This window comes from Populus euphratica, unplaced genomic scaffold (assembly GCF_000495115.2).
Source record: "Populus euphratica unplaced genomic scaffold, PopEup_1.0 scaffold31.1, whole genome shotgun sequence".
NCBI lineage: Eukaryota > Viridiplantae > Streptophyta > Magnoliopsida > Malpighiales > Salicaceae > Populus > Populus euphratica.
Genome location: NW_011499850.1, coordinates 1646295 through 1669838, shown reverse-complemented (window position 1 = coordinate 1669838; position 23544 = coordinate 1646295). Strand labels below are relative to the sequence as shown.

The 23544-nt window shown below is 35.2% G+C and overlaps 3 protein-coding genes across 9 annotated transcripts; 2 read left to right on the top strand and 1 right to left on the bottom strand.

Annotated features, from left to right (window-relative positions):
• The first annotated feature begins 1600 nt into the window (after window positions 1-1600).
• Window positions 1601-4275, top strand: LOC105121029 (probable clathrin assembly protein At4g32285). 5 transcript variants are annotated; one of them, XM_011019502.1, is made up of 3 exons: window positions 1601-1851; window positions 2074-3197; window positions 3279-4275. In XM_011019502.1, exons 2-3 carry the CDS (start codon window positions 2109-2111, stop codon window positions 4050-4052), a joined length of 1863 nt encoding a protein of 620 aa, XP_011017804.1. In that variant the 5' UTR covers window positions 1601-1851; window positions 2074-2108; the 3' UTR covers window positions 4053-4275. The 5 variants fall into 5 exon arrangements, with proteins under 5 accessions (XP_011017804.1, XP_011017806.1, XP_011017802.1 ...); XM_011019504.1 differs by having other exon boundaries at window positions 2069-3144; window positions 3217-4275; XM_011019500.1 differs by having other exon boundaries at window positions 1602-1851; window positions 2069-3197.
• A 4478-nt stretch (window positions 4276-8753) lies between these two features.
• Window positions 8754-12101, top strand: ARP6 (actin-related protein 6). 2 transcript variants are annotated; one of them, XM_011019494.1, is made up of 8 exons: window positions 8754-9538; window positions 10159-10354; window positions 10430-10493; window positions 10794-10878; window positions 10990-11040; window positions 11135-11197; window positions 11284-11431; window positions 11530-12101. In XM_011019494.1, exons 1-7 carry the CDS (start codon window positions 8853-8855, stop codon window positions 11411-11413), a joined length of 1275 nt encoding a protein of 424 aa, XP_011017796.1. In that variant the 5' UTR covers window positions 8754-8852; the 3' UTR covers window positions 11414-11431; window positions 11530-12101. The 2 variants fall into 2 exon arrangements, with proteins under 2 accessions (XP_011017796.1, XP_011017795.1); XM_011019493.1 differs by having other exon boundaries at window positions 8755-9538; window positions 11568-12101.
• Window positions 12102-12856: 755 nt separating this feature from the next.
• Window positions 12857-23196, bottom strand: LOC105121022 (Transducin family protein / WD-40 repeat family protein). 2 transcript variants are annotated; one of them, XM_011019491.1, is made up of 20 exons: window positions 22037-23196; window positions 21258-21720; window positions 20843-20930; window positions 20575-20756; window positions 20322-20458; window positions 20050-20116; window positions 19322-19487; window positions 19075-19189; window positions 17789-17864; window positions 17503-17685; window positions 17222-17382; window positions 16536-16641; window positions 15880-16084; window positions 15481-15767; window positions 15252-15373; window positions 14938-15082; window positions 14729-14821; window positions 14049-14122; window positions 13698-13751; window positions 12857-13614 (listed from the first exon to the last, which is right to left on the bottom strand). In XM_011019491.1, exons 1-20 carry the CDS (start codon window positions 23050-23052, stop codon window positions 13314-13316), a joined length of 4041 nt encoding a protein of 1346 aa, XP_011017793.1. In that variant the 5' UTR covers window positions 23053-23196; the 3' UTR covers window positions 12857-13313. The 2 variants fall into 2 exon arrangements, with proteins under 2 accessions (XP_011017793.1, XP_011017794.1); XM_011019492.1 differs by having other exon boundaries at window positions 19075-19186.
• Between the last annotated feature and the right edge of the window lie 348 nt (window positions 23197-23544).

The following is a 23544-nucleotide window of genomic DNA, read 5'->3' as shown; positions in this document are numbered from 1 at the left end:
GTCTGAGTCATCAACTTTCAGGACTGGTTGCCGGTCCAATTAATCTGCCATGGCCATGACCATTCAAACTGCTTTGGTCAATCTTGTTGTCTATTAATTATCATGGTTGGTGACGGGTAGCGAGATGATTTTTTTTTTATAAAAAAATTTCTTTACTGTCCTATATTAAAAATGAAGTATTATGCAGTGCGATTTAGTTTTAAAGCATATTGAGGATGGAATGGCCTTGAGCTCATGACTTTTGAGGTTTCGCCACAAATAACAAACAACCAAATAAGACATGAAATTGATGTATTTTATGTGTTTTTGGATGGTTTTAATGTATTAATGTGAGAGATAAAAAAAATATGAAAAAAAAATATTATTTTAAAATGTTTTTAATTAATAAGTTTTTTTTTTAAAAAATAATCTGCACCATGATAATAAACACGAGTCCCTTCGTCCCTTAAAAAACAACCACATGACTGCCCTATTTTTACTTTGTTTTCCTCTAAATCCGTTTGTTTATCTATTTAAATAATCATTTTTGTTTGAGTTAATTACTAGTTTGTTTTTATTATAATGCTGCAAGATAGTTTTTAAAATTAACTTTTAGTTATTTTTATTACAATTAAAATAGATATCTATAAAATAATAATTTAAATTCTGAAAAAAAAATCTTTTTTATTAGATGAATTTTTGTTTTTTTATTCATGTATTTCTTTTTTACAAAAACATGTTTTTTATTAGTAAAATGTTTTCTAATAAAAACTTGATGATAATAAAATAAATATTCATAAAAAATTTAATCATTTGATTTAAAAAGGAAAAGGTGTATCTCTTTAATAAGGACTTCCTATCCTTTTCCTTGTTCATTCTTTTTTAAAAAAAATTATGAAAACATATTTTCTTGAAGGAGCATTGTTTTCTAAGCAAAAAATTATTTTTATTTGAAAATCAAGTTTTAATTAAAAAAACAGAGCTTAATAATTTGTATTAAAATAATATATTTTATTTTATTTTAAAAAATTAGCTTTCGACATTAGCATATTAAAACAAGTTAAAAATATATAAAAATAAATTAAAAAATAAATTTTTTAAAATATATAATTTTAACTGTATTTTTGAATGATATAAAAAATAAATTAAAAAGTCAACTTTTAAAAATATATAATTTTAATCGTATTTTTAAATACTCTCAGAGCTCCAATCATGTTATGAATTAAATAAAAAAACCGATTCAAAATAAAATTTACAGTGAATCAAGGTTTGAACTGACATATTATCAGATTGACTTACGAAGGTGGCCGATTAAAACCATGACATGTACTTTTGAGAAAAAATCAAAGTCAAAACTCAATTAAAACAAAAAGGAAATCTCCTCCGCCTTATTAATCAAATTCGTTGCACCATAAATTTTAGAATTATTGAAAATTTATATAATTATTAATTTTAAAATCTATAAAATTAATTATAATATATATAAAATAACTTAGACATCATACGAATCTAAATAAAAAGCCAACTAATTAATTAAACAAATTAAAAATGCCAGCGTTCCAGTGCGAGTTTCTTTTTTTTCAAAAACACAAAACCAAATTCATCACACGCAGCACATTATCCTTTCAAAGTCATCATCTCACCGCCTATCAGGCGCTTTTTTGAAAGCCAGCCTTTGTTGCCTCTAATAAGTACCACAACAGCGTACAGAAATGAAACACGACACAATCAAAGCAGTCTCAGAGAGAGAGAGAGAGAGAGAGAGAGAGTCCTTCTTTCACTGGAGTGTCAACCTCCTCTTGCATATATACAGCCACCTCTACAGATCTCCCATTTCGAAGGTCGATACCATTTGAACCTTCAAAGCCGAAGGTACTGTCTTTTTCTCTTTCTTTTTTCATTTTTCTCTTTTACTTGATTATGACTGATCAAGAATCCATGAAAAAAACCGAGGAAAGGTTAAAGTAAAATAAAAAGAACACCCCAGTTGCAGTTTTATTGATGAAGGTGTAGTTTAGGCTTGTTTGATATGAACCCATTTAAAAAGATTTAGTTTTTGATTGGCTTTTCTTGATTTTTTATGGTGAAGGATAGAGTTTTGGGGGCTGATATCCTGACAGAGGAGAAAAATGGCTCTACGTAAAGCAATTGGGGCTGTGAAAGATCAGACAAGTATAAGTATAGCGAAAGTGGCCGCGAACGCATCAGCAGAACTTGAGGTTTTGGTTGTTAAAGCTACTAGTCATGATGAGGATCCTGCTGGTGAGAAGTATTATAGGGAGATTATAAGCCGTATTTCGAGTTCAAGGGGTAATGTGAATGCTTGTGTGGCTACTATATCGAGAAGGATAAGTAAAACCCGTGATTGGATTGTGGCTTTGAAGGCTTTGATGCTTGTCCACAGGGTTTTGATTGATGGGAACCCTTTGTTTGAGGAGGCGTTATTGTTTGCGACGAGGAATGGGATGCGTGTCTTGAATATGTCGGATTTTAGAGATGAGGCGCATTCTAATTCGTGGGATCATACAGTGTTTGTGAGGTTTTACGCGATGTTTCTCGATGAGAAGGTCGAGTTTTCTGTTTTTGAGAGGAAAGTGAGGGAGGATGAGAGGAAATTTGACGAGGGGGGTGATGGGTTTGGACGTGGAGAGAATAGGGATGAATTTGAGTATGGGATGCCCAAGAGATCAAGCTCCTATGGTGATTTGGTTAGGCGTGAACAGAAGATGGAAGTAGCAGCAATTAGGGAAATGAAGCCAGAGAGACTCCTAGGCATATTGGACCAGCAGTTGAGGATCCTTGATAGAGTTTTGGCTTGCAGACCAACAGGAGCAGCCAAGAATGATAGATTGGTGCTTGTAGCCCTTTACCAGGTGGTGAAGGAGAGTTTTGGACTATACACTGAGGTTTGTGAGGCATTGAGGGTATTGTTGGATAGATTTAATGAGATGGAGTATGCATATTGTCTTAAAGGTTTTGATATTTATGCTGGTGCAGCCAAGATAATTGATGAGCTGGTGGTGTTTTATGTTTGGTGCAAGGATATAGGAATTGGAAGATCATCCGAGAATCCTGAAGTGCAGAAGATCACTGAAAATATTTTGGGGGCCCTCGGGGAGAGCTTGAGAGAAATGACTAATAGACGAACTAAGAGTTCCGAGAGAAGTATAGAGGAGAAAGTTCCTGCTAATCAAGACCAAGAACCTGGTATGAATGAGGTCAAGTCTCTTCCTCCAGAGAGTTATACCCCTCCTCCACAGGTTCCTGCTAATCAAGACCAGGAACCTGGTATGAATGAGGTCGAGTCTCTTCCTCCTCCAGAGAGTTATACCCCTCCTCCACCCCCTCCCTCGCAGCAGCCTAAGCCTCAGCCTCAACAGATGACAGAAGATTTGGTAAATCTGAAGGACGATGGCATTTCAGCAGATGAGCAGGGCAACGAATTGGCTATGGCTTTATTCTCTGAACACCCGACTACAAATGCAAATGGTGTGTGGGTAGCATTCCCATCACCTAGAGAACCTGAAGTGACTTCAGCATGGCAAACCCCAGCTGGTCAGAGCACTCAAGCAGATTGGGAATTGGCGTTGGTGGAGTCAGCTAGCAATCTATCAAAACAGAGAGCTACTTTAGGGGGTGGATTTGATTCATTGCTCTTGAATGGAATGTATGATCAGGGGGCAGCAAGGCAACATGTGAGCACAACACAACTGGCTGGCGGGAGTGCTAGTAGTGTGGGCAAGAGTGCAACACCAGTGTTGGCATTGCCTGCTCCTGATGGGACAATACAGCCGGTTCAGAATCAGGACCCGTTTGCTGCCTCCCTTACAGTCCCGCCTCCTTCCTATGTGCAGATAGCAGAAATGGAGAGGAAACAGCATTTTCTAGTAAATGAACAGCTGCTCTGGCAACATTACGGAAGGGATGGGATGCACGGTCAAGTGGGTTTGGACAGGATTAATGGTGCCTCTGGTTACTATGGCCCTAGTCCTCATCCAATGGTGATGCCTTCCGGGATGCCACAGGTCAGTGGCATGCGGCAGCAGGGAGGGCATTACTATCCCTCCTATTAAGATCGCTTGTCTCGATTACCTGCTCGCACTTCATATGATGCACATTACTGTCAAACTTTTTCCCTGATCTGCATCACTTTGTGGAGATTTTTTGAATTCTGGCCATTATGATTCCTTCTTTCTTTTTTTTTATGTAATTAGTAATTCCTTGCATAGCAGGGAGCAAGGGACATGCAAGATTTTGAATGTGTTATATTACAATACAAGATGGACATTACTTTTACGTCTTTCGCCATTGAATTTTCACACTAAAATGAATTCTATCTGCGTTATCTTTTTTGTCTCTCGGTGGCTTACTTTGTAGTTCAAAGTTCTTGGACGAGGCACCTGTAGAAGGCAACCTTGTCTGAATTCAGGAGTTAAAGAAACTCTGCTTCATGTCTTAAATTTCCACTTTCTAGTTTCAAACTGTTGAAACTCTTCTGATTAGGAGATTTTGAACTTTATGTTTGAACATGTCAGCTTTGACTGGCATGAAAGGAGCATTGAATTCACTTTGATTCTCTTAATCTATCATCGTCACCACCCTTGTTAGTTAGACCTGTCTGAGTCATCAACTTTCAGGACTGGTTGCCGGTCCAATTAATCTGCCATGGCCATGACCATTCAAACTGCTTTGGTCAATCTTGTTGTCTATTAATTATCATGGTTGGTGACGGGTAGCGAGATGATTTTTTTTTTATAAAAAAATTTCTTTACTGTCCTATATTAAAAATGAAGTATTATGCAGTGCGATTTAGTTTTAAAGCATATTGAGGATGGAATGGCCTTGAGCTCATGACTTTTGAGGTTTCGCCACAAATAACAAACAACCAAATAAGACATGAAATTGATGTCTTTTATGTGTTTTTGGATGGTTTTAATGTATTAATGTGAGAGATTAAAAAAAAATGAAAAACAGATATTATTTTAAAATGTTTTAATTAATAAGTTTTTTTTTTTTAAAGCTGTCGTTCCTTAAAAAACGACCACATGGCGGCCCTATTTTTACTTTGTTTTCCTCTAAATCCATTTGTTTATCTATTTAAATAATCATTTTTGTTTGAGTTAATTACTAGTTTGTTTTTATTATAATGCTGCAAGATAGTTTTTAAAATTAACTTTTAGTTGTATTTATTACAATTAAAATAGATATCTATAAAATAATAATTTAAATTCTGAAAAAAATATTTTTTATTGGATGAATTTTTGTTTTTTTATTCATGTATTTCTTTTTTACAAAAACATGTTTTTTATTAGTAAAATGTTTTCTAATAAAAACTTGATGATAATAAAATAAATATTCATAAAAAATTTAATCATTTGATTTAAAAAGGAAAAGGTGTATCTCTTTAATAAGGACTTCCTATCCTTTTCCTTGTTCATTCTTTTTAAAAAAATTTATGAAAACATATTTTCTTGAAGGAGCATTGTTTTCTAAACAAAAAATTATTTTTATTTGAAAATCAAGTTTTAATTAAAAAAACAAGGCTTAATAATTTTTACGCAATAAAAAAATAAATAAAAGAGTAATTAGCTTAAAAATTATGTAAAATATTTATAATAAAAAATAAACATTAAATTCTCATTTAATATTCATGATAATATATTTTTTTATTGTAATTGTACTTGTTAGGCTTCTATATAATAATTTACTGAATAATTATAAATAATATCATAAAAAAATATAATTTTACTTGAAAGTTATGGTAAAATTGGATAATATTTATTTATAATAATTTTTAAAAAAATATTTTTTTTTTAAGTATAGTTTAAAAATAGGCTAGGGGCTAGAAGTAGGATCCCTGCGCACCAGGCCCCAAAATTAATGCCCTGACATGCTGGGGCTTTCAATGTCAGTTCCACGTGATTTTGTTTTTTTTTTTAATGAGTGGATAACATGAATGACGGTGTTCACAAGGAGTCTGTTTGTTATTAAAATAATAGTTTTTTAAAAAATTAATTTTTAATTGAAAATAATATTTTTAATTTAATTCCATCTAAAAAAATCAGCAACACAATAAAATAAAACTGCAAACTACAGTAAAAGGCCACGTTGTTTTAGCATTTTAGGTGTAATAATTTATTGTTTTTATTTAAATGAAAATATACATTGTATCAATATATCCTGTTTTAAACTTTTAGAGTACGAATGGTCTTTCATCTTGAAAGTATTTTTGTAAATTTTTTATTTGTTTCAAATTATTTTTTATTTATAAATATTTTTATATGTTATTGTCAAAAATAAATCTTAACAGAATAAATAAATATTATTTTAATATCCTCAAGCAAAAAATATTTTTTAAAAAACCTCCATCACAATATTAACCAAGCTATAACCTCTCTTCAATTCCTTGTCCCTTTTTCAATTATTTTTAAGCTTTATATTTGAATAATGGTAGGAGAAAAGGTAAAAATAGTTAAAAACAAAGGATATTTAACAAGTTTAAATATACTTAAATGACTAAGTTATAACTCTTTTTACTTCAAATCCTTAAACCCTTTTTTAACAAATCAAATCTTCAACCCTTAATTTTTTATTTTTTTTTCATTTTCGCCCTTTCAAAGCCCTGCAAATTTAATTAAGCATGCCATGAAAATGAAAACACCATAAACCCTCATACCTAGCAGCAAATTAGTCGCTCACTATCTTTATCTCGATGTTACAAATCACCCCGCTAATTAATAAATTACAGTTAAAAACAAATTTAAAAGGACCATTCTTTCACTAGCAAAATATTATTGCACGTTAAAATAATAAAATGATCATTTTATTTTTCTTAAATAAAATTAAACAATAGTTATTGAGAGTAATATAGTCTTTTCATTTTCACTATAATCCACTGGTCATTGACATATTAAATGGGTCCAATTCATTTTTTTTATTTTATTTTTTAGCATGGTAAAATAGCTTAAATATTATTAAAAGCAAAAATTATAAAATTGTTGTCCAAGGTCTTTTTAAAATTTTTATTTTTTTAAACATAATAAAATAATTGGATTCCCTTAAAAGAAATATATATATATATATATATATTAAACTTGCATTTAAGGGTATTTTTATCTTTTTATTATGTTTTTTTTTTGTTATTATAAAGTTAACTTGGGAATAATTTGATATTTTACAAATATAAAATGTTATATAAAAACAAAAATGGTTAGCAAGTACATTACCGCACTAATAAAGAGAAGACACACTGCAATCCTTAAGCAACACGTGCATTGTCTCATTGAGTCCAAACAATGTTGGATGAGTCTTGAAATCCTCTTCATAATAGTTAGGTACATATACATAGCAGAGTAACGATGGATTTTGAAGAAATTTTTTTCTTTATTTTCTTCTCCTTGCCTCTGGTTTCACGTAAACCCTTCAAAAAATTAAATGTATTTCGTTAATTTACATTTTTTAATCTTTGGTTTTTATTTGTTTGGTTGCTATTTATTTTAGTTTTAACATTCTTCTAAGATTTTTTTTTAAAAATATCTTGTTCCTTAACATCTAAATTCATTTTTTTTTACTTAATTTGGTTCTTTTTTTAATTTCTATTTTTTTTTTATCATTTTCTTGATTTATTTTATTTTTTAATATAGTACTCGTTATTTTATTTCATTTGATTTTTATGTTAGATCTAATCTTTAATTTTTTTATTTTATCTATTTAGTTTTTTAATTATTTTCTTAATTTATTTTTTTATCAATTTCATCACCACATATTTGAATGATTGAAAATTTTATTTCATCATTTATTTTAATTTTTCTTTCATGGAATAATTTTAGTCTCGTGGGAAAAAGTTTTGAAAATTAGCCCATTTTGTTTTCAATCCTTTTTTATTGGTTTTTTTTTTATCAATTTCATTAATCATCATTGTGTTATACTTTGAACTTCATGATTTTCCACCATCTTTTATACGGGTTATAAGATCTTATATCATGAGTTGTGGATAAATCCAATTAACTTGGGTTGACTTATTTTTTAAAAATATTTTTAATTAATATTTTTAATTTTATTTTTTATCATTTAATTTACTTGAAAGCTGACCTCTATTATTTTATTTTTTTTATATAAAGTTATTTCAGTCTTATAACTGAATTGTAAATTTAGCATAGTGACTTAAGTTATTTTTTTTTAAATTTTTTTTTCTGGTTCATACTTCAATGTTTTATTTGCTAATAATGAAACTTTAATTTGTTTTTTTATTTTTTTATAAAATTATCTTGTTTTCATTTAATTTTATTTTTTTATCAAATAAAATTATTGAAATCTTTCAAGGATACTTAAAATGTATCTTGACAAGCTTTATTTTTTTTTATTAGTCATTGTTATGTTTTTCTCTTATTATTGATTATTGTTTTTTATAATTATATTATTAATTAACTAAGTTTACTGAATTCTTCTAAATTAATGATACAAATTCCTTTTTTAAAAACACAGAAGTATTATTATTGTCCATACATATTTTTCTATGTTAGAAAAAATTATCCACTAAAACTCTAAAATAATAATAATAATAAAATTATAGCGTGTTTGATATTATAATACATAATATATTAAAAAGATTAAAATCACAGTGCGTGTTTGATATTACAATGCATAATATATTTTAAAAAAAAATTATTTAAATATATATATAAAAATATATCTTTCAATTTTTATTTTTAATATAAATATAAATATATCAAAATAATCTAAAAATAGTTTTTTAATATCAAATATACTTTTAAACTACTCTCAAACCATGCCAATCAGCCTCCAGAACCCCAGAAAATGCTCGCCACTACAAGTCACACACAAACCCACCACCTCCCTAATCCTCAAACGACATGTCAAGCGTCGTAGTTCTCGACAACGGCGGTGGCCTAATCAAAGCCGGCTACGGCGGCGAACGCGACCCCTCCAGCATAATCCCCAACTGCCTCTATCGTCCTCTCTCCTCCAAAAAATTCCTCCACCCTACTCCCACCACCGAAGAAGATCTCACCTCTGCCGCCGTCCGCCGCCCCATAGACCGAGGTTACCTAATAAATCCAGACCTCCAACGCGATATCTGGAACCACCTCTTCTCCAATCTCCTCCACATAAACCCATCAAACTCTTCTTTGCTACTAACAGAACCCTTGTTTTCTCTCCCTTCAATTGAACGTGCAACGGATGAGCTTGTTTTTGAAGATTTTGGGTTCAATTCTCTGTTCATTTCTGATCCACCGAAGTTGGTTCATCTTTATGAGGCCAGTAGAAGGCCATATGGGTTAGTTTCACAAGCGCAATGTAGCTTAGTTGTGGATTGTGGGTTTAGTTTTACGCATGCTGCGCCTGTGTTTCAGAACTTTACGTTGAATTATGGAGTGAAAAGGATTGATTTAGGAGGAAAGGCGTTGACGAATTTTTTGAAGGAATTGGTGTCTTATAGGAGTGTTAGTGTTATGGATGAGAGTTTTATTATGGATGATGTTAAGGAGAAGTTGTGCTTTGTTTCTCTCGATGTTGCTAGAGATTTGAAGATTGCAAGGTGGGTTTTTGTTTGTGTTTCTGGTTGCTGTTTAGCTTATAATGTGATGACAATGGAAAGTTGTTGTGTTTTTCATAATGTTAAGCGTTAGACTTCATTTTGTTAGCCCGTATGAATTCTGATTGTTTTGGGGTTTTTGGCACTGACATTTTGAGGAACTTTGACAATTTTTTGAGGCGGGGGTGTGTTCTTTATGGTTGTTGTTGGCTGATAATGTGAATAAAAAATGAATGTTGCTATGTTGTTAGTGTAAAGTTTTAAGCTGTCTTGTTTGCGAGTAGAAATGGTGATTTCTGTCTTTGTTTTTTACGATTTTGAGGAACTTGTTATAGTAGGACATGAAAAAGATGATTTTCGGGTTTGTTATTAGTTTAGAATGTTAGCAAAAAGTGGAAGTTGTTATCTTGATAGTTTGGAGTTTTTGTTTTAGTAGAATGATGATTCTTTGGGTTTCAGGTATTAGGATTTTGAGCAACTTGTAATAAAAGACGTGGAAAGGACAACATTTTTGACGTGGGTGTGTGCTTTTGGGATTGTTGTTGGCTTTTATAACTTTGTTGTTTGTTTGGGATGATCATTCTTTGAACTGGTTTTTGAAATTTTGAATTTTTCTGTATTAGGAGACGAGGAAACGACAATTTTTTTAGGTGTACTTATGTTCTACCTGATGGAGTGACCCACACAAAAGGTTTTGTTAAAGATCCAGATGAAGCAAAGAAGCATCTCACTGTGGATGATGGAGCGTATTTAGAAACGAGGAAGGATATGGATCGGACTGAAATTATGGACCGAAAGAAAGTTGATTTAACTAAAAATGTGAGTTCTTGTTACCTTTGAAAGGAATGTTTCCTGGCCAAAGTTAATGAAATGATAATTTTGCCATCTGTACAGGAGTTTGACTTGACAAATGAACGGTTCCTGGTTCCAGAGATGATTTTCCACCCAGCAGATTTAGGTTTGTGTTGTTCCTTGCTATTAGAGAAGTGAAATACACTTGTATGCTTTCAATTTGGTATAGGAGCACTCTGGACTTATTTCTGCTGCTACATGGTTTGAGAAACATGCGTTTGGAGACTTGTTTTTACAATAATTAAGGCGTGATTTTTTCTTAGAGGGAAATGAATGTATCTGGAAATATTCTAGTCTTGTAGATAGCTGTTGTGTAATGAAATTAAAAGGAGGAAAGTGTTTTATGTTTGGCTGTTTCTTGTGGAAGCGAATTTGAAAATGGTGCTAATTTTGACCATTTCTGCAGGTATGAATCAGGCTGGACTAGCAGAGTGCATTGTTCGAGCTGTGAACTCTTGCCATCCTCTTCTTCATCCTCTACTCTACCAAAGGTGCTTTCACAAAGTCTTATGATTTCATGCATCAAGCATTTCACTGTTTTTCTTTTTAGTTTTTATTTCCCAATACCAAGTGATAAGTGTTTAAAACTTGTGCTTGGACAGCATCATATTAACTGGTGGAAGCACATTGTTCCCTAGATTTGCTGAGAGACTGTAAGCTCATGAACTTCTCCTATTAGCTTACACTCTGATTTTTTTAATTTTATCTTGAGGCAATGTTTGAACTTTATATTGGATAAAATTACAGTGAAATGGAGCTTCGACCTCTTGTCCCAGATGACTATCAAGTGAAGATAACTACACAAGAAGAGTAAACTCTTCTCTCCTTGAAAATATTAGCTTGTCTTTGAAACGCTGCTGCTTCACAATTGATAAAATTTTGTAATGCTTTTGCAGTCCTATTCTAGGCACGTGGCGAGGTGGATCCCTTTTGGCATCCAGTCCTGATTTTGAAGCAATGTGTGTTACCAAGGCTGAGTATGAGGAACTGGGATCTGCTCGATGTCGAAGGAGATTCTTTCATTGAGAAACAAAACTGCTCAAGGTATTCTATCTCCTTACTGCATCCACCTTACAAGTTAACATGTGTTGTTTTATTGAGAAGGGATACAGAAACCTATACCTTTCTTGAATTTCCATTAGATGTCAGATTCTCATTTTGAATTACCTTTTCCTACCAGTGGAGGGAAGAACTAAACGGCACACGAGGAAATTGCAGACAGCTGTCCCACCATTTCTGTGATGAGCTTTTGCATGCATGTTGATCAAAAGAAAGGTGGAAGCAGGCCTAATTGGCTTACTTCTGAAGCCAGAAACCTGACACATCTACATTCATCACTATGACATGGTGAAGCATTGTTCTTTGGCCTCCTGATTCTTATAATTATTTGGTGCAAAGGGTAATCCGTGGAAGAACTGCACCTATGGTATTCCTGCAAAGCCAACATGCCACCATACTTGTGCATCCAAGAGATGGTGATTCCAGATCGAAGTTTCACAAATTCAGGGCCATTCCTGCTTATTAGGGTTTTGCTTTCTTTATTTGGGACATATTTCCCACCTGTTTAACAGAGAGCGTTCAATGACTAGTTGCTGTTGGTTTCTTGGCATTTTAAGTGCAAATATCCGGTAACCTACCATGGTTTCTAGGCTGGTTTACGTACAGTCAATTGTGATCGACTCATCTATCCTTTTTGTCGTTTGCGTTTTGATGTCGTTCCTCTCTAACAAAACACAGCACAGCACAGCACATTTCATTGAAACTGGCGGCGAACTGTCCTGTACAAAATTCATAATCCGAGAAATGTTACAAGTGTCATATTGTAGGTTTTTTTTATGATCATGTAAGCTACCCTGAGTGGGACTTTATCCTCCCAACGCCGGCCTCCAATCTGGCCTTGGAACATAGCATGGGGACGATAGAGGTCATAAAAATCAAGTCCCAATCTGCGAAACTTCCATGGTTGAACTGTAACGGCTCTGGAATGTTGTCCGAGTAGGGTTTGCAGTGGATTTCGAATGAATGTCTTTTTCATTGAAGAACAGCCACAAGGGAAAGGTGAGCCAATCACAAACAGTAACAAATAAAGCTGCCTGCCTTCCTGCTCGTGAATAGAGGCGGCGATGCCCAACATTAATGATTCTGTTAGAAGCGTTGAAAGTAGAATTGTTGAATTTCAACAAGATAAATCACCGGCATTATTAGTCTGCAGCAGTGATGGAGCTTGTTTCACCGGTTTCATCTAAACAAATTTCAAGAATGATTCAAGCTGACCAATATTCTAGCAAGCTCAAGTGCCAACTGTCTCTTCATTCTTTTGATAAGAAATGGAGCTAGATGCCCGATCTAAACATGTAAACAACAGCGTCCCAAAACCAGATTGAAACCAGTACAAATCTCTCAATTCAGCTCTGAATTGAAAACCCATGCTTTTCTTATTGCTAAAAATATTTGAAGGGAATAAAGGCAGTAATAACAATCGGCACTAGTTTATTTTTACTCAAAAATGTCACAAATCGTGACTCGAAAATCAATAACATGATTCATATCAAATTTCTGATGTTTTTGCAACAAGACAGACGAATTACTGTATAACTACGTATTCCTACCATATTCTTTACTGTGAGTTCCAGTGGAAATTTTAACATGAGCTACTGCATTACCAACCATCACAGTGATTCTCTACAACAGACATCGCCAGAGTTATTCAGCTGAAAGTGTTTCTATAGAGGGGTGTATCACTCTGTTCATTCTAATTTTCAAACCCTAAATAGGAATCCAACTCAATTTTCAGATTTGAACCTGCAATCATGGTGACTTAACATGGACATGGTCTCTTTAACTTGAAATTATCACCCTATGAAATAGGCATCACTATCACTTGAACGAGAGAGACGTTGCTAAATAGGGTGGTACGCTCAGTTAATTACTCAGAAAATGGCTGGGAGTCCATGCACAGATGCACCAACTTTCTTTGGTATTGTCCATAATATTCACCTACTGCAATGACATCTTCATTCTCTGGATTCAACCCTGGCAAGCCACCGAGAGTATCCTTGATTAAAGACCCTGATTCATCATCTGAATTTCCTAAATTTAATATAAATTGTGCATGGCCTTCATAGCAAGCAAGTATGAACATGGCAGCTGTATCAGGTTGTTGTGCTTCCCGGAGTGCTGCTAGGGCATCTTGCAATGCACCAGCTGCAACATAAAGAATAAGAGCCCTGCATTGGCCCATTGCAAACGTCAAGACGAGAACATTAGCAAATTGATGGGAAGGTAATCAAAAACCAGAAAATGATAGTACCTCCAGATGTTGTGTTCGGCATGGAGGACATGGTTGGCCCATCTTAACAACACCCTAAGAAGTTACAATTTGCAAGTATGATTAGCATAGTTCAAAATTAGTTATACCTATGCAAATGCCTAGATGTGCAATGCAGACAAAATATGAGGGATTCTAGATGAGATTTGGGTTTGATTGATTAGAGATGCTTCACACAGCACATGCGCAATTGTATTACACATGCACAAACAACCACATTGAGAAATGAAATCGTTGACTGGAAATTGATTGATAAAAGGCTATGCAATTTTGCAAGATGCCCCTTAAAATGCTAACAGAATCCTCAAATTTAGCGATGAAAAGGATCATAACCTAGCATAATCAGATCCACTTAAATGTGTAGCCGCCAAAGTTGCAGCATCTGTCCAGCATCCTGCATCTTGCAACTGCACAAGTTTATGTATTCTATCAGTCTAGAAAAAAAATAATCATTGCTCAATTTAACACCCTCCTAAAGGAACAAAAAGTCCTCTCCACGTGTCATGGCAGAAAAAACAAATTCCAAGTCAGAGGTCATGACATTATGCCCTGTCTGCTTTTTTTCTCTTCTTTTTTTTTTTTTTGCCTCCAGTTTTGTGCAGAAAAGTCATGCACGTATGTAAAGTATCATTGGATTTGCAACCAATACAGATGGGATCAATCCAAAATCTCCTTCAACTTGTCATTAATTCAGCCAACTGTCATGGAAAGTCAACAGTGATATATGAATACTATTAATTTTATGACGTGTGCATTTCTCCGAGCCCCTGTTGTCATTGGATCATTATGGAATAAATATTTTATTACTGTTGAGATTTATTTCCACTTAATCTGTGCAATTTCTACAACTGTTCAACAATTATGGAAAAAACCCAAAATGAAAGGCAAATTTGCAGTGTGGATATCAAGTGATAGATCATAATATAAAAAATGCATGTTGATAAAATATTTTACTTTGGTGATCAATTTCAGAGACATTGAAGGAACACTGACAGTTTGACATAGAACCTAACCTGTGAACAAGCCTCTTGATACCTTCCAACAGCACAAAGAAGATGAGTGCCAGACAATGATCTGTCTGTCTGGACCATGTTGGCTGCAACAACCTAGATGATAGCACGGTAGTAAAGTAGTCAAAATGCACATAGAAGTAGGTAGTACAATACCAATGACAGGATGTGTGCTAACATTAAAACATAAGCTGTTGTATATCAATGCTCACCTTGACTGCAAGCTCATGAAGAGACCTTGACACAGCAGATGAGAGAGCAACTGCACGTAGAGCATTTACATAGAAATAAGAGCTCTCAGGAGAAGTAGAAAGCAACAAGCTGACTGCTGCTTCTAAGTTCCCAATAGAAACAAGCCTGTGTATCAAGAATATGGCATTTAATCATCACTCTAAAACCAAATACAGGTGCAAGGGAAGACAATTCATATGCTAGATCCATGCTTTCAATCAATAAATAGATGATCTGCCGGGGAAGAAAAGATAACCAGTACATGCAACATGCACCAGTCAGGCAAGGAACTCACTCATGTACTCGATTCTGAATAGCCTCTTCTCCCTCCAATTTCTCATGCCAAGGAATGCGCTCACAAGCACTTTCCCATAGTTCTTCTTTCTGGAAAGCCATTGATCTAAGTTGACCTTCACTCTGCCACAGGATAGTCCAAGTTATAAAATGCTAAATACATTATAAATGATTAAACATCATAATATCTGCAATCTAGCATTTTACAAAGTGAACATGAAATGACTTACCAATGGATCCTTTTTCTCAGTCCCAATTACCGACCTCCCCTTTGATGAAATTCTGCTCAGCATAGTCACGTCATCGAGCTCTGGGGTTGATGATGAGACAGGCGCTTTCTGTGTTGACTTCGTAACTAGCTTATCCATCAAATGTTTAAGAGCACGGGGCAACTGCAACCAGAATAGTGCTTCTGAGGTTTCACCAAAAATTGCAGCTGCAAAAGCAAACCTCGCAGCACAGCCTTTCTTGACTACGATAGCATATAGTCTAGCCGTTTCATCATCAAGTATGCAGCCTTGAGCAATGAAAACATTAGGAATGCGTGAGTACTAAACCAATTGAAACAAATGCTCATATGGTAGATTTTTTATGTATTGCACGTGTTGGACAGGCCTCCCATGACTGACCTTCTCTTCTGTAAGGATCTAACACTTTGAGGAGCATTTCTGGCACCACAGAGTCACCAACAGGTGGTAGATCAATTATGTAATTCCGGAGATCCCCTTTGAATGAAGCAGTTCCAGGAATTAAGTGAGGCCTCTTGTCAATAGTTGTGCTGCAAGTGTTAAACCAAGAGGGTTTGACACCTAATTGCAAGATCATCCGCAATGCCTGCACAAGGAAAAACAACAGTAGTTGGTGGTCACCATAAATGACAGCCTTTATCCACGAAAAATTCACCAATTTTGGAAGACAAACAGATATGCCTTTTTCCACAGCCTTTTTTTGGATGTAACCATATCCTAGATAGTAAATGCAGGGCATGAAATGCTACAACCTCCATGATTAGCAGAACATAGCCTGAGATTTATTTTCAAAAGATTTCTCTTTTTTGATTGGGAAATAAATGGCTGTTGGGTTGTTGAGGGAGTGGGGGAGGGGCAATTGAATCTCTAGTCCATCAACAACTTGATTTCCATTCCTTATTTTTTGTTTTCTTAAAAGAGAGCCACCCACTTGATTTTTCTTTTCTTAGAGGATGGATGGAGGGATGGGTGGATATATGTGTGCGCATATATATATATATATATATATAGAGAGAGAGAGAGAGAGAGATTCTCACCAGTGCATGTGGTGTGGGAAGCAGTATGGGAGAGCATACAGGCATAGGCTGAAATTTTTCTCTAATAGCTCGGGGTTGGAGGCCATGGCCAAGTTTTTTGTCATTTCTGCATGAAAAGATGACCTCAGGCACTGGTATCAAAGCACAAACAATGACAAATATCCATTGAAAAAAATTTAAGAAACACAAATTAAATTAAAGCTAATTCATCAAGAATTATTACACTACAATTTTTGAATGGAATATTCACTATACATATCAACAGCGTGAAAATCACTGATGGACATCATCAAACAATTTACAGCAAAACAACTACCAAATCACCACTTTGCACAAAACATAGCGCCAGTAAAATTGTAATTGACAAAGCATGAAAGGCATGTACGAACAATCCCCAATGTCCAATGCCAAGAAGATAGATAAAAAGTTTCTAAATTATTTAATCAGACTCCATCAAATCATGTTCGCTATTAGTTGTACAATTCAATCTGATTATATTCCAGAGATTATAGGTGCAAAGAAAACAGATTGTCGCATGCTACAGCACCACCTAAATCCCCGACCAGTCCTATCAAGAATGTTGTTAAAAAAATTATTTATTATAGACACCACTTTACCCTTTCAAATATAAAGACAATAAAAAGTGAAGAAAAAAAGTTCGACAACATATATTTAGTGGCACATACATGTTAACCTCAACAAGGCGAAAGCTACTATCAGCTCCAGCAATACATAATACCAGAGGGTCATTTCTATTAGTTCGCAGAGGCAACCAATCGAGTTCCAACACAAGGGTTCCAGGAAATAGAGGTTGTAAAAGGGAATTAGCTAATGGGTCTGGCAAATCCTGCAAATAAAGAAATAGCATGGACATTAAAATTTGCCAGCAGAACAGTAGACTGTATCAAAGTAACATGAATGCAGACTATGCTTTAAGGAACAAGATTCGTTGCCATTTCATGCTTACAAGGTCAAAAATAGAAAAGGTATTGTCATAAAAAAGGACAGCAATAAGCCCTCGGCTGCGGTCTCCAGGAACAACAGGTGAGAATTTGATTCTCCTGATTCCTTCCCTGTGAGTGTTAAATGATGAAGAATGCCCAGTTGTTACATCCCACCACCGTATGTTCCCAGACCTATCCCCCATGACCTGAAAAGTAGTCAAGTCACTGCCTCTCACAATAGAAACTTCGGAACAATAAGTTGTTGATATAGCCAATTAACTGAAATAATTAGGAAATAATGATACATACAACATGAGGCAAGCGGTAGGCCATGGCTGTAATCAATCCATCAAAAGACACGAATGAAGATGAAGGCCATTTCGGTCTATAGACAAGAAAAGAAAACTTCATGAGATAAGGCAAACAACTAGACACCATGTAATGCAAACAACAGAACTATCACTGTAGCATTTGATGGTGATAGATGATAGTAATTGTGCAAACCAGATGTGTTGCTTTTGAAAGGGATAGAAAGGAAAGGAAAAATTGCATCTGTGATTCAAGTTCCACGGTCCATGATATAAAATTGCAAATATAGTGCCTTCTTTATATAGGGGAATTCAAAAGGCAATTATTCTTATTCAAGCCATTTTGTAGACTCTATTCACCTTTGAGATGAGTGAAGCATTGAACATGGCAAAGAAAATCACCACATTACGATGAGAAAAGGCATGAGATGAATCACAGCAAGCATGACTGCAGAAAGTGGTAATCTATGATGGAATTTATCATGGTACATGCTTCATAAACTATGTATTTCCTTTTGACTTTTACAGTGTATCCTTTTCTCCTTGGGGGGCTGGGGTGAGAAAAGGAGAAATATTGATACTTAAAATGTAAAAGTACAATTAACAGAAACCTATTACATAAAGTAAAATTAAATTCATGTTCAATCACACATCCTGTTCATTATCAACCAGAAGTGAAATCTATATGGGCTTCATATTTAACTTAGGATGCTAAAGGCATCTCCTTCCTAAGAATGGTGGCTTTGATTCTTGAGAGTTCTTATTTTGTCAAGCAAAATGAAAACGTTAAAGCAGTTTCAGATTCACTTCATCATATCCAACTCAAGCAGGACTATATCTACATTCTTGGCTTTTTACCTCTTTTACAACCACAGCTTGCTCAAAAATACTAGAAAAAGTTTTGCTTCATCCCTACCACAGAATACGAATCATAAGTTACACACCTGGCCTCCCTTTTATTATAAGAACATCATGTTTTGCTAACACTGGCAGATGCTGATGGGGAATAATTGAAAAGAAAATCCAACTTGATCAAAACATACAAAAGTTACAGGTACTATCCAGTTGGCCAGTTATGCTTCCAATGAAGTAGGGTTCTAAGAAAAGAACATATTTTCAACTTCTTTTTGGCATAAATTGGCTGTTCATCAGTGTTTAACCTACATCCTCTAGTAGCAAGCCCATGCTCATGGCTAAAATATAAATACATGAGAATCAAGCAATGGATGTTTAGGCATAACAAATGCCTAATGTCCTAATGCAACAACTCGCATCAAATGCATGTACCTGAAATCCCGTATCCTCCGCCCATGAACCTCAAAAACTCCAAGAGCACCATTTACTAGTGCAAATGCAAAACTTTCAGCAGTATCATCCTGAGAAGCATCTGAGCTTCCTGCTGCTGCACATAAAAGCTACTTCCTTGTTTAAAAGATTTTGAACATAAGAAAGCAAGAAAAGAAACTGGATCAAATGGTTTGGACTAGCAACCAATCTACATAATAATTTAGAAAATCAAGCAAACAGAGCTCACTGGATTCTGATGCAGGTTCCTTTGCAGTGGATGCTCCATCTTGTGCTACAGGCGTTTGATCTTTCGATGACCACAACACTTGTTTAGAAGGACCATTTTGAACTGGCCGAGGAACTGTTGGAAGAGTCCATTCCAATACCGTAAATGGAAGAGCTAATGATCTAAGCTACATGAGGATATAAAGCATAATAATTATCTAATGGATAAAATAATAATTAAAAATTACCAAACAGAAGGTTATAACTCAAGATTCTACCATTAACTATGAGTCAGAAAAATATTTACACTTCAGACATTCATGTAGTCAAGGAAAGAGTAATGAATGGCTGCTGTCATAAATATATGAAATGAGGGTACATGATATATGAAATTACTGAGATAAGATTGAAATCCACAACTACATGCTACGGGATTAAGTTTTTTATTATAATTGAATTTTAGCCTTATTTTGAATTTAACAGTGTCTTATATATTTTTAAACAAACTAAATCTATTTACCTTAAGAAATTAGCATGCAAATGGAAAATAATAGATTCATTTTATGTCATTATCCAAAGTACCATTTTCACCAAGAGAAATCTCAGGTTTTGGCATTATCCCTCCTCTCAAGCATGATAAATAGATTAAGTACTTCCTACATCACCTTAAAACCTCAAAACTCGTTATATTTAAAAGGCAACTATTTTGAGTAATGATGGAAAGGAGAAAGTATCAATCAGCCTACAAACCATGATGGGAGTTTTTGTCATTGCCCAAACCTCCACCGGTGCATCACGGAATAAAATAAGAAGATACCTGGAAATTTAAAACTCGGGTGTAAGCGACCAATAAAAACATATAAATGTGATGTGTGTATCAGCACACAGACAGAACAGAAGCAAAAGAGCAGTTTGAAGAAACATTCAGAACAGCAACGAAATATATAGCTAGCAGTTGTACATGAAGTTGAAACTGCAATGCACCACAATTACAATTGAAGAAAAAAAGGTTTCAGAGCAACCTTCCAGATGAAGAAGTTCGTAGAGCTCTAATGGGTGCACGTTCTGGCTTTTGTAAAACTCGAAATGGTCTGTTAAGACCACTTCTAAGACAGGTTACAACAAGCCGATTATTGTAACCTCCATTTCTTTCATTCACCTGTCCCAACACAGAGAAAGAGAGAGAGATTTAAAGAAAAAATGTGAATGGAAACAAGTAAAACTTAGATTACTACAATGCATTCATACAATAACTTCCAATTCAGTGTAATTTACCTGATTGTAAGAAAATGAAACAAGTCTAGAATTCCCAAGCCATCGTAAGCCCCTAACTGTGCTATTATGAACTGAAAAACTAGCTGCAACAGCATTTGCAGAAACATCAACAACATCAATTGTCCCAGATTGCGTACCCAGAGCAACCAGAGGAACAGCTACAGCAGGATAATTCCCCCCACCTTCACAGTAAATAATCAACTTAATCTAGGTTATAATGAGAACAAAAAATTGACTTCAAGTGATTTAGTGTCAAGAAGAAACTAACGGGCCAAAGTAGCTATTAAAGAAGGAGAGGGCACAGCCAGCATAGTAACTGTCGAAGAAAGAAGCTGCAGCTGTCCAACTAAAGTGATCTGCATCAATAATTTGGCTCATAAGGATGCACAGATAAAGCTAGAATTAACATAGGATGAACACTAAATCTACACGCCAAGATTGTCATCTGTCATTAATAATAAAATAAAAAAAAAAAGAAAAAGGAGAGAGGTAACATAATAGCTTGCACTTATAAACAAACTCTTGACATAGAACAGAAACTTGCAGAACTATGGTTGTATTTTGAAGTCATAATCTTCCTCAATTCAGCTACTAATTTTACAGTCTATGGCCAACAGCCACCAAGAAGGATGCATAAAACTAAACATAAAATAACATTCAAGATGAGATGTTTATTCACTTACCTTAAACGACAAATCCAGGCTCAAAGTAGATGAGAGGCGGTTTTTACTGCCATTCCCAAGCTCTTGTTGCTTGCCTGCTTCTTTGCCAAGTCCATCAGTCACAACTACAGCATTGGCATTGTCCCCTATAAGTGGAATTTCATGGGAATCAGCAACCGTATCCTTATGATTGTCTCCAGTCCCTTCAGCAGTTAACAGCCATTTCCATACTTTTCCATCATCAGAAATTGAGATCATATGTGTAGCAGAGTGAACAACAGTATCATCACAGAAATCAAAAGGATTGTCAAAATCCACCTCAGCAGACGGAGAATCAGGTGCATCAGAACAAATCTTAGCAACATGTTGGAGCGTAGACTCTGACTGACAAATGGCAACAGCTAGAACTGAAGGAGAAGGGACCGATGTTCCAATTGATGGCATCAACTCCTCCATTGCACACATTACATGCACCTGTTCTCCTCTGCAATGGTTACCCCAATAAGCGCATTCCTTATTTCACCCAACAACACAAGTAATCATTGCATAACCCTTGTTCTTCATATACCAGAACAATAAAATTATCTAAAACAATCACACTAACCAATTGGAAGAATGAAGTTCACTGAAACAATCATTAGTCCGAGCCTATATAACAATTTCTCCAATAACACCATAAACCCACACAAATATCATTGAATCAATTAATTCACAAAACAATTATTGACATAATTTACATTCGAAAAAAAGAGCTGCAAAATGAATACAGAATTCACTTTCCAATTAACAGAAACACTTACTCTTTTCGCCGCCAAATACTGAGCTTTCCATCAAGATGAGCGCAGTAAAGCAATTCATTATTCGGATCCGGCAAAACATCTAGAAACTTCCCACAGCCTCTAGGCAATGCAGCACTAAAAAGCACGGTCTCGTATTTCAAATCAAAAACCACAAGCTCCCTAGGAAACGTGACAAACAGAATATTCCTCCATTGTGGTGAGAACGCCATTTTCACACTATACAACGGAAAAACCGCCGATGCCGGCGCCAAGGATCCTCCCACACCACCACTGCTCGGCGTTACGTCTTTCTCTAGCCTCAACAAATCACTATAATCCGTCGGAATCTTAAATTCCTTTAAAACGACGTCATTCTCACTCTCTGCGAGCACTTTCACCGACAATAAAAATCCTTTAAGTCCGATGACACAAAAATGCCGCGAATCAAACGGATCACGACGAATGCACGACAAAAACTCTGGCGACGCATCGTACTTAAAGAAACAATAATTCGACGAGGTGGCAGTGGAAGCGGAGCCGGTGGTGGTGTAGAGATAAAGAGAAGAAGGACCAGAAATGGCAGCGAGGGCGTATGAATCGGAACGAGAGAGGATCCAGCAGAGGTCTTGGATACCAGATTTCGGATTGGGATCAGGTTCGAGCCAGAGGACAATGGTCTTGAGGCGGAAATCGAGGAGAGCAATACGGCCATGGCGGTCGGCGGCGGCGAGGAGGAGGTGGGAGGAGGAAGGTTCTGTGGAGAGGAGGTTGCGATTGAGAGGAGAAGGCGTGAAGCGTACGGAAGTGATGAAGGGGGAGAGAGAGGGAGAGGAAGTGGAAGAAGGAGGAGGAGGGAGAGGAAAAGTGGAGATTAATTGGAGGGAAAGAGCATCAACGATGGAAATGGAAGAGCCGGAGGGAAAGGCGAGGAGATTTGAAGAGGAAAGATCGAGGGAGGAAAAGTTATTACGGGAAGGTGGGCCAGGGAGGATTGTTTCAGTCGTGGTGGTGCTTGATTGTGATCTAGAGATGGACATTGTATTTGCCGGGGAAGGGGAAGGGGAAGGGGAAGGAGGGGAGGGGAGGAACCTGTTCAGTTTTGCATTGGAGACGAGAGGAGAGGAGAGCTGACTTTCCTTCTGGCGTTAGGGAGACGATGGCGTTGAAACGGGGAGTTTTGTTTGGAAAAGTCTGTTTTTTTTATTAAAAAACTGGCCACAATCGTTCTCGTTAACATATGTTTTTTTAATTGGATTTTGAAAATAAACTAAAATATTTTTTCTTATTTTTAATATTATTGTATAAAAATATTTAAAAAATATTAATGTAATGTTTTTCCAACCAAATCTTTAAAAAAAAAAAACAAAATAAAATCACCTATAATTTAGTTTTAGTTAGGGTCTTTAAATTGATTTGACATTGATCTAATTATTTCCCGTTGATAAACTATATATAGAGAAATTATTCAAGAAATGTCATTTTATTTAAAAAAAATATTAAAACAGTGTCATGGAGGCTTTAATTAAATT

Coding starts and splice junctions, on each gene's coding strand:
- LOC105121029 (XM_011019504.1), top strand. CDS start 2,109: ATGGCTCTACGTAAAGCAATTGGGGCTGTGAAAGATCAGACAAGTATA. Junction 3,145..3,216: donor AACTAAGAGTTCCGAGAGAA/GTATAGAGGAGA, acceptor CTCTTCCTCCAG/AGAGTTATACCCCTCCTCCA.
- ARP6 (XM_011019494.1), top strand. CDS start 8,853: ATGTCAAGCGTCGTAGTTCTCGACAACGGCGGTGGCCTAATCAAAGCC. Junction 9,539..10,158: donor AGAGATTTGAAGATTGCAAG/GTGGGTTTTTGT, acceptor TTTCTGTATTAG/GAGACGAGGAAACGACAATT. Junction 10,355..10,429: donor AAGTTGATTTAACTAAAAAT/GTGAGTTCTTGT, acceptor CCATCTGTACAG/GAGTTTGACTTGACAAATGA.
- LOC105121022 (XM_011019491.1), bottom strand. CDS start 23,052: ATGTCCATCTCTAGATCACAATCAAGCACCACCACGACTGAAACAATC. Junction 20,931..21,257: donor GCCTGGATTTGTCGTTTAAG/GTAAGTGAATAA, acceptor TTATTGATGCAG/ATCACTTTAGTTGGACAGCT. Junction 15,768..15,879: donor AGATCCTTACAGAAGAGAAG/GTCAGTCATGGG, acceptor TCATTGCTCAAG/GCTGCATACTTGATGATGAA.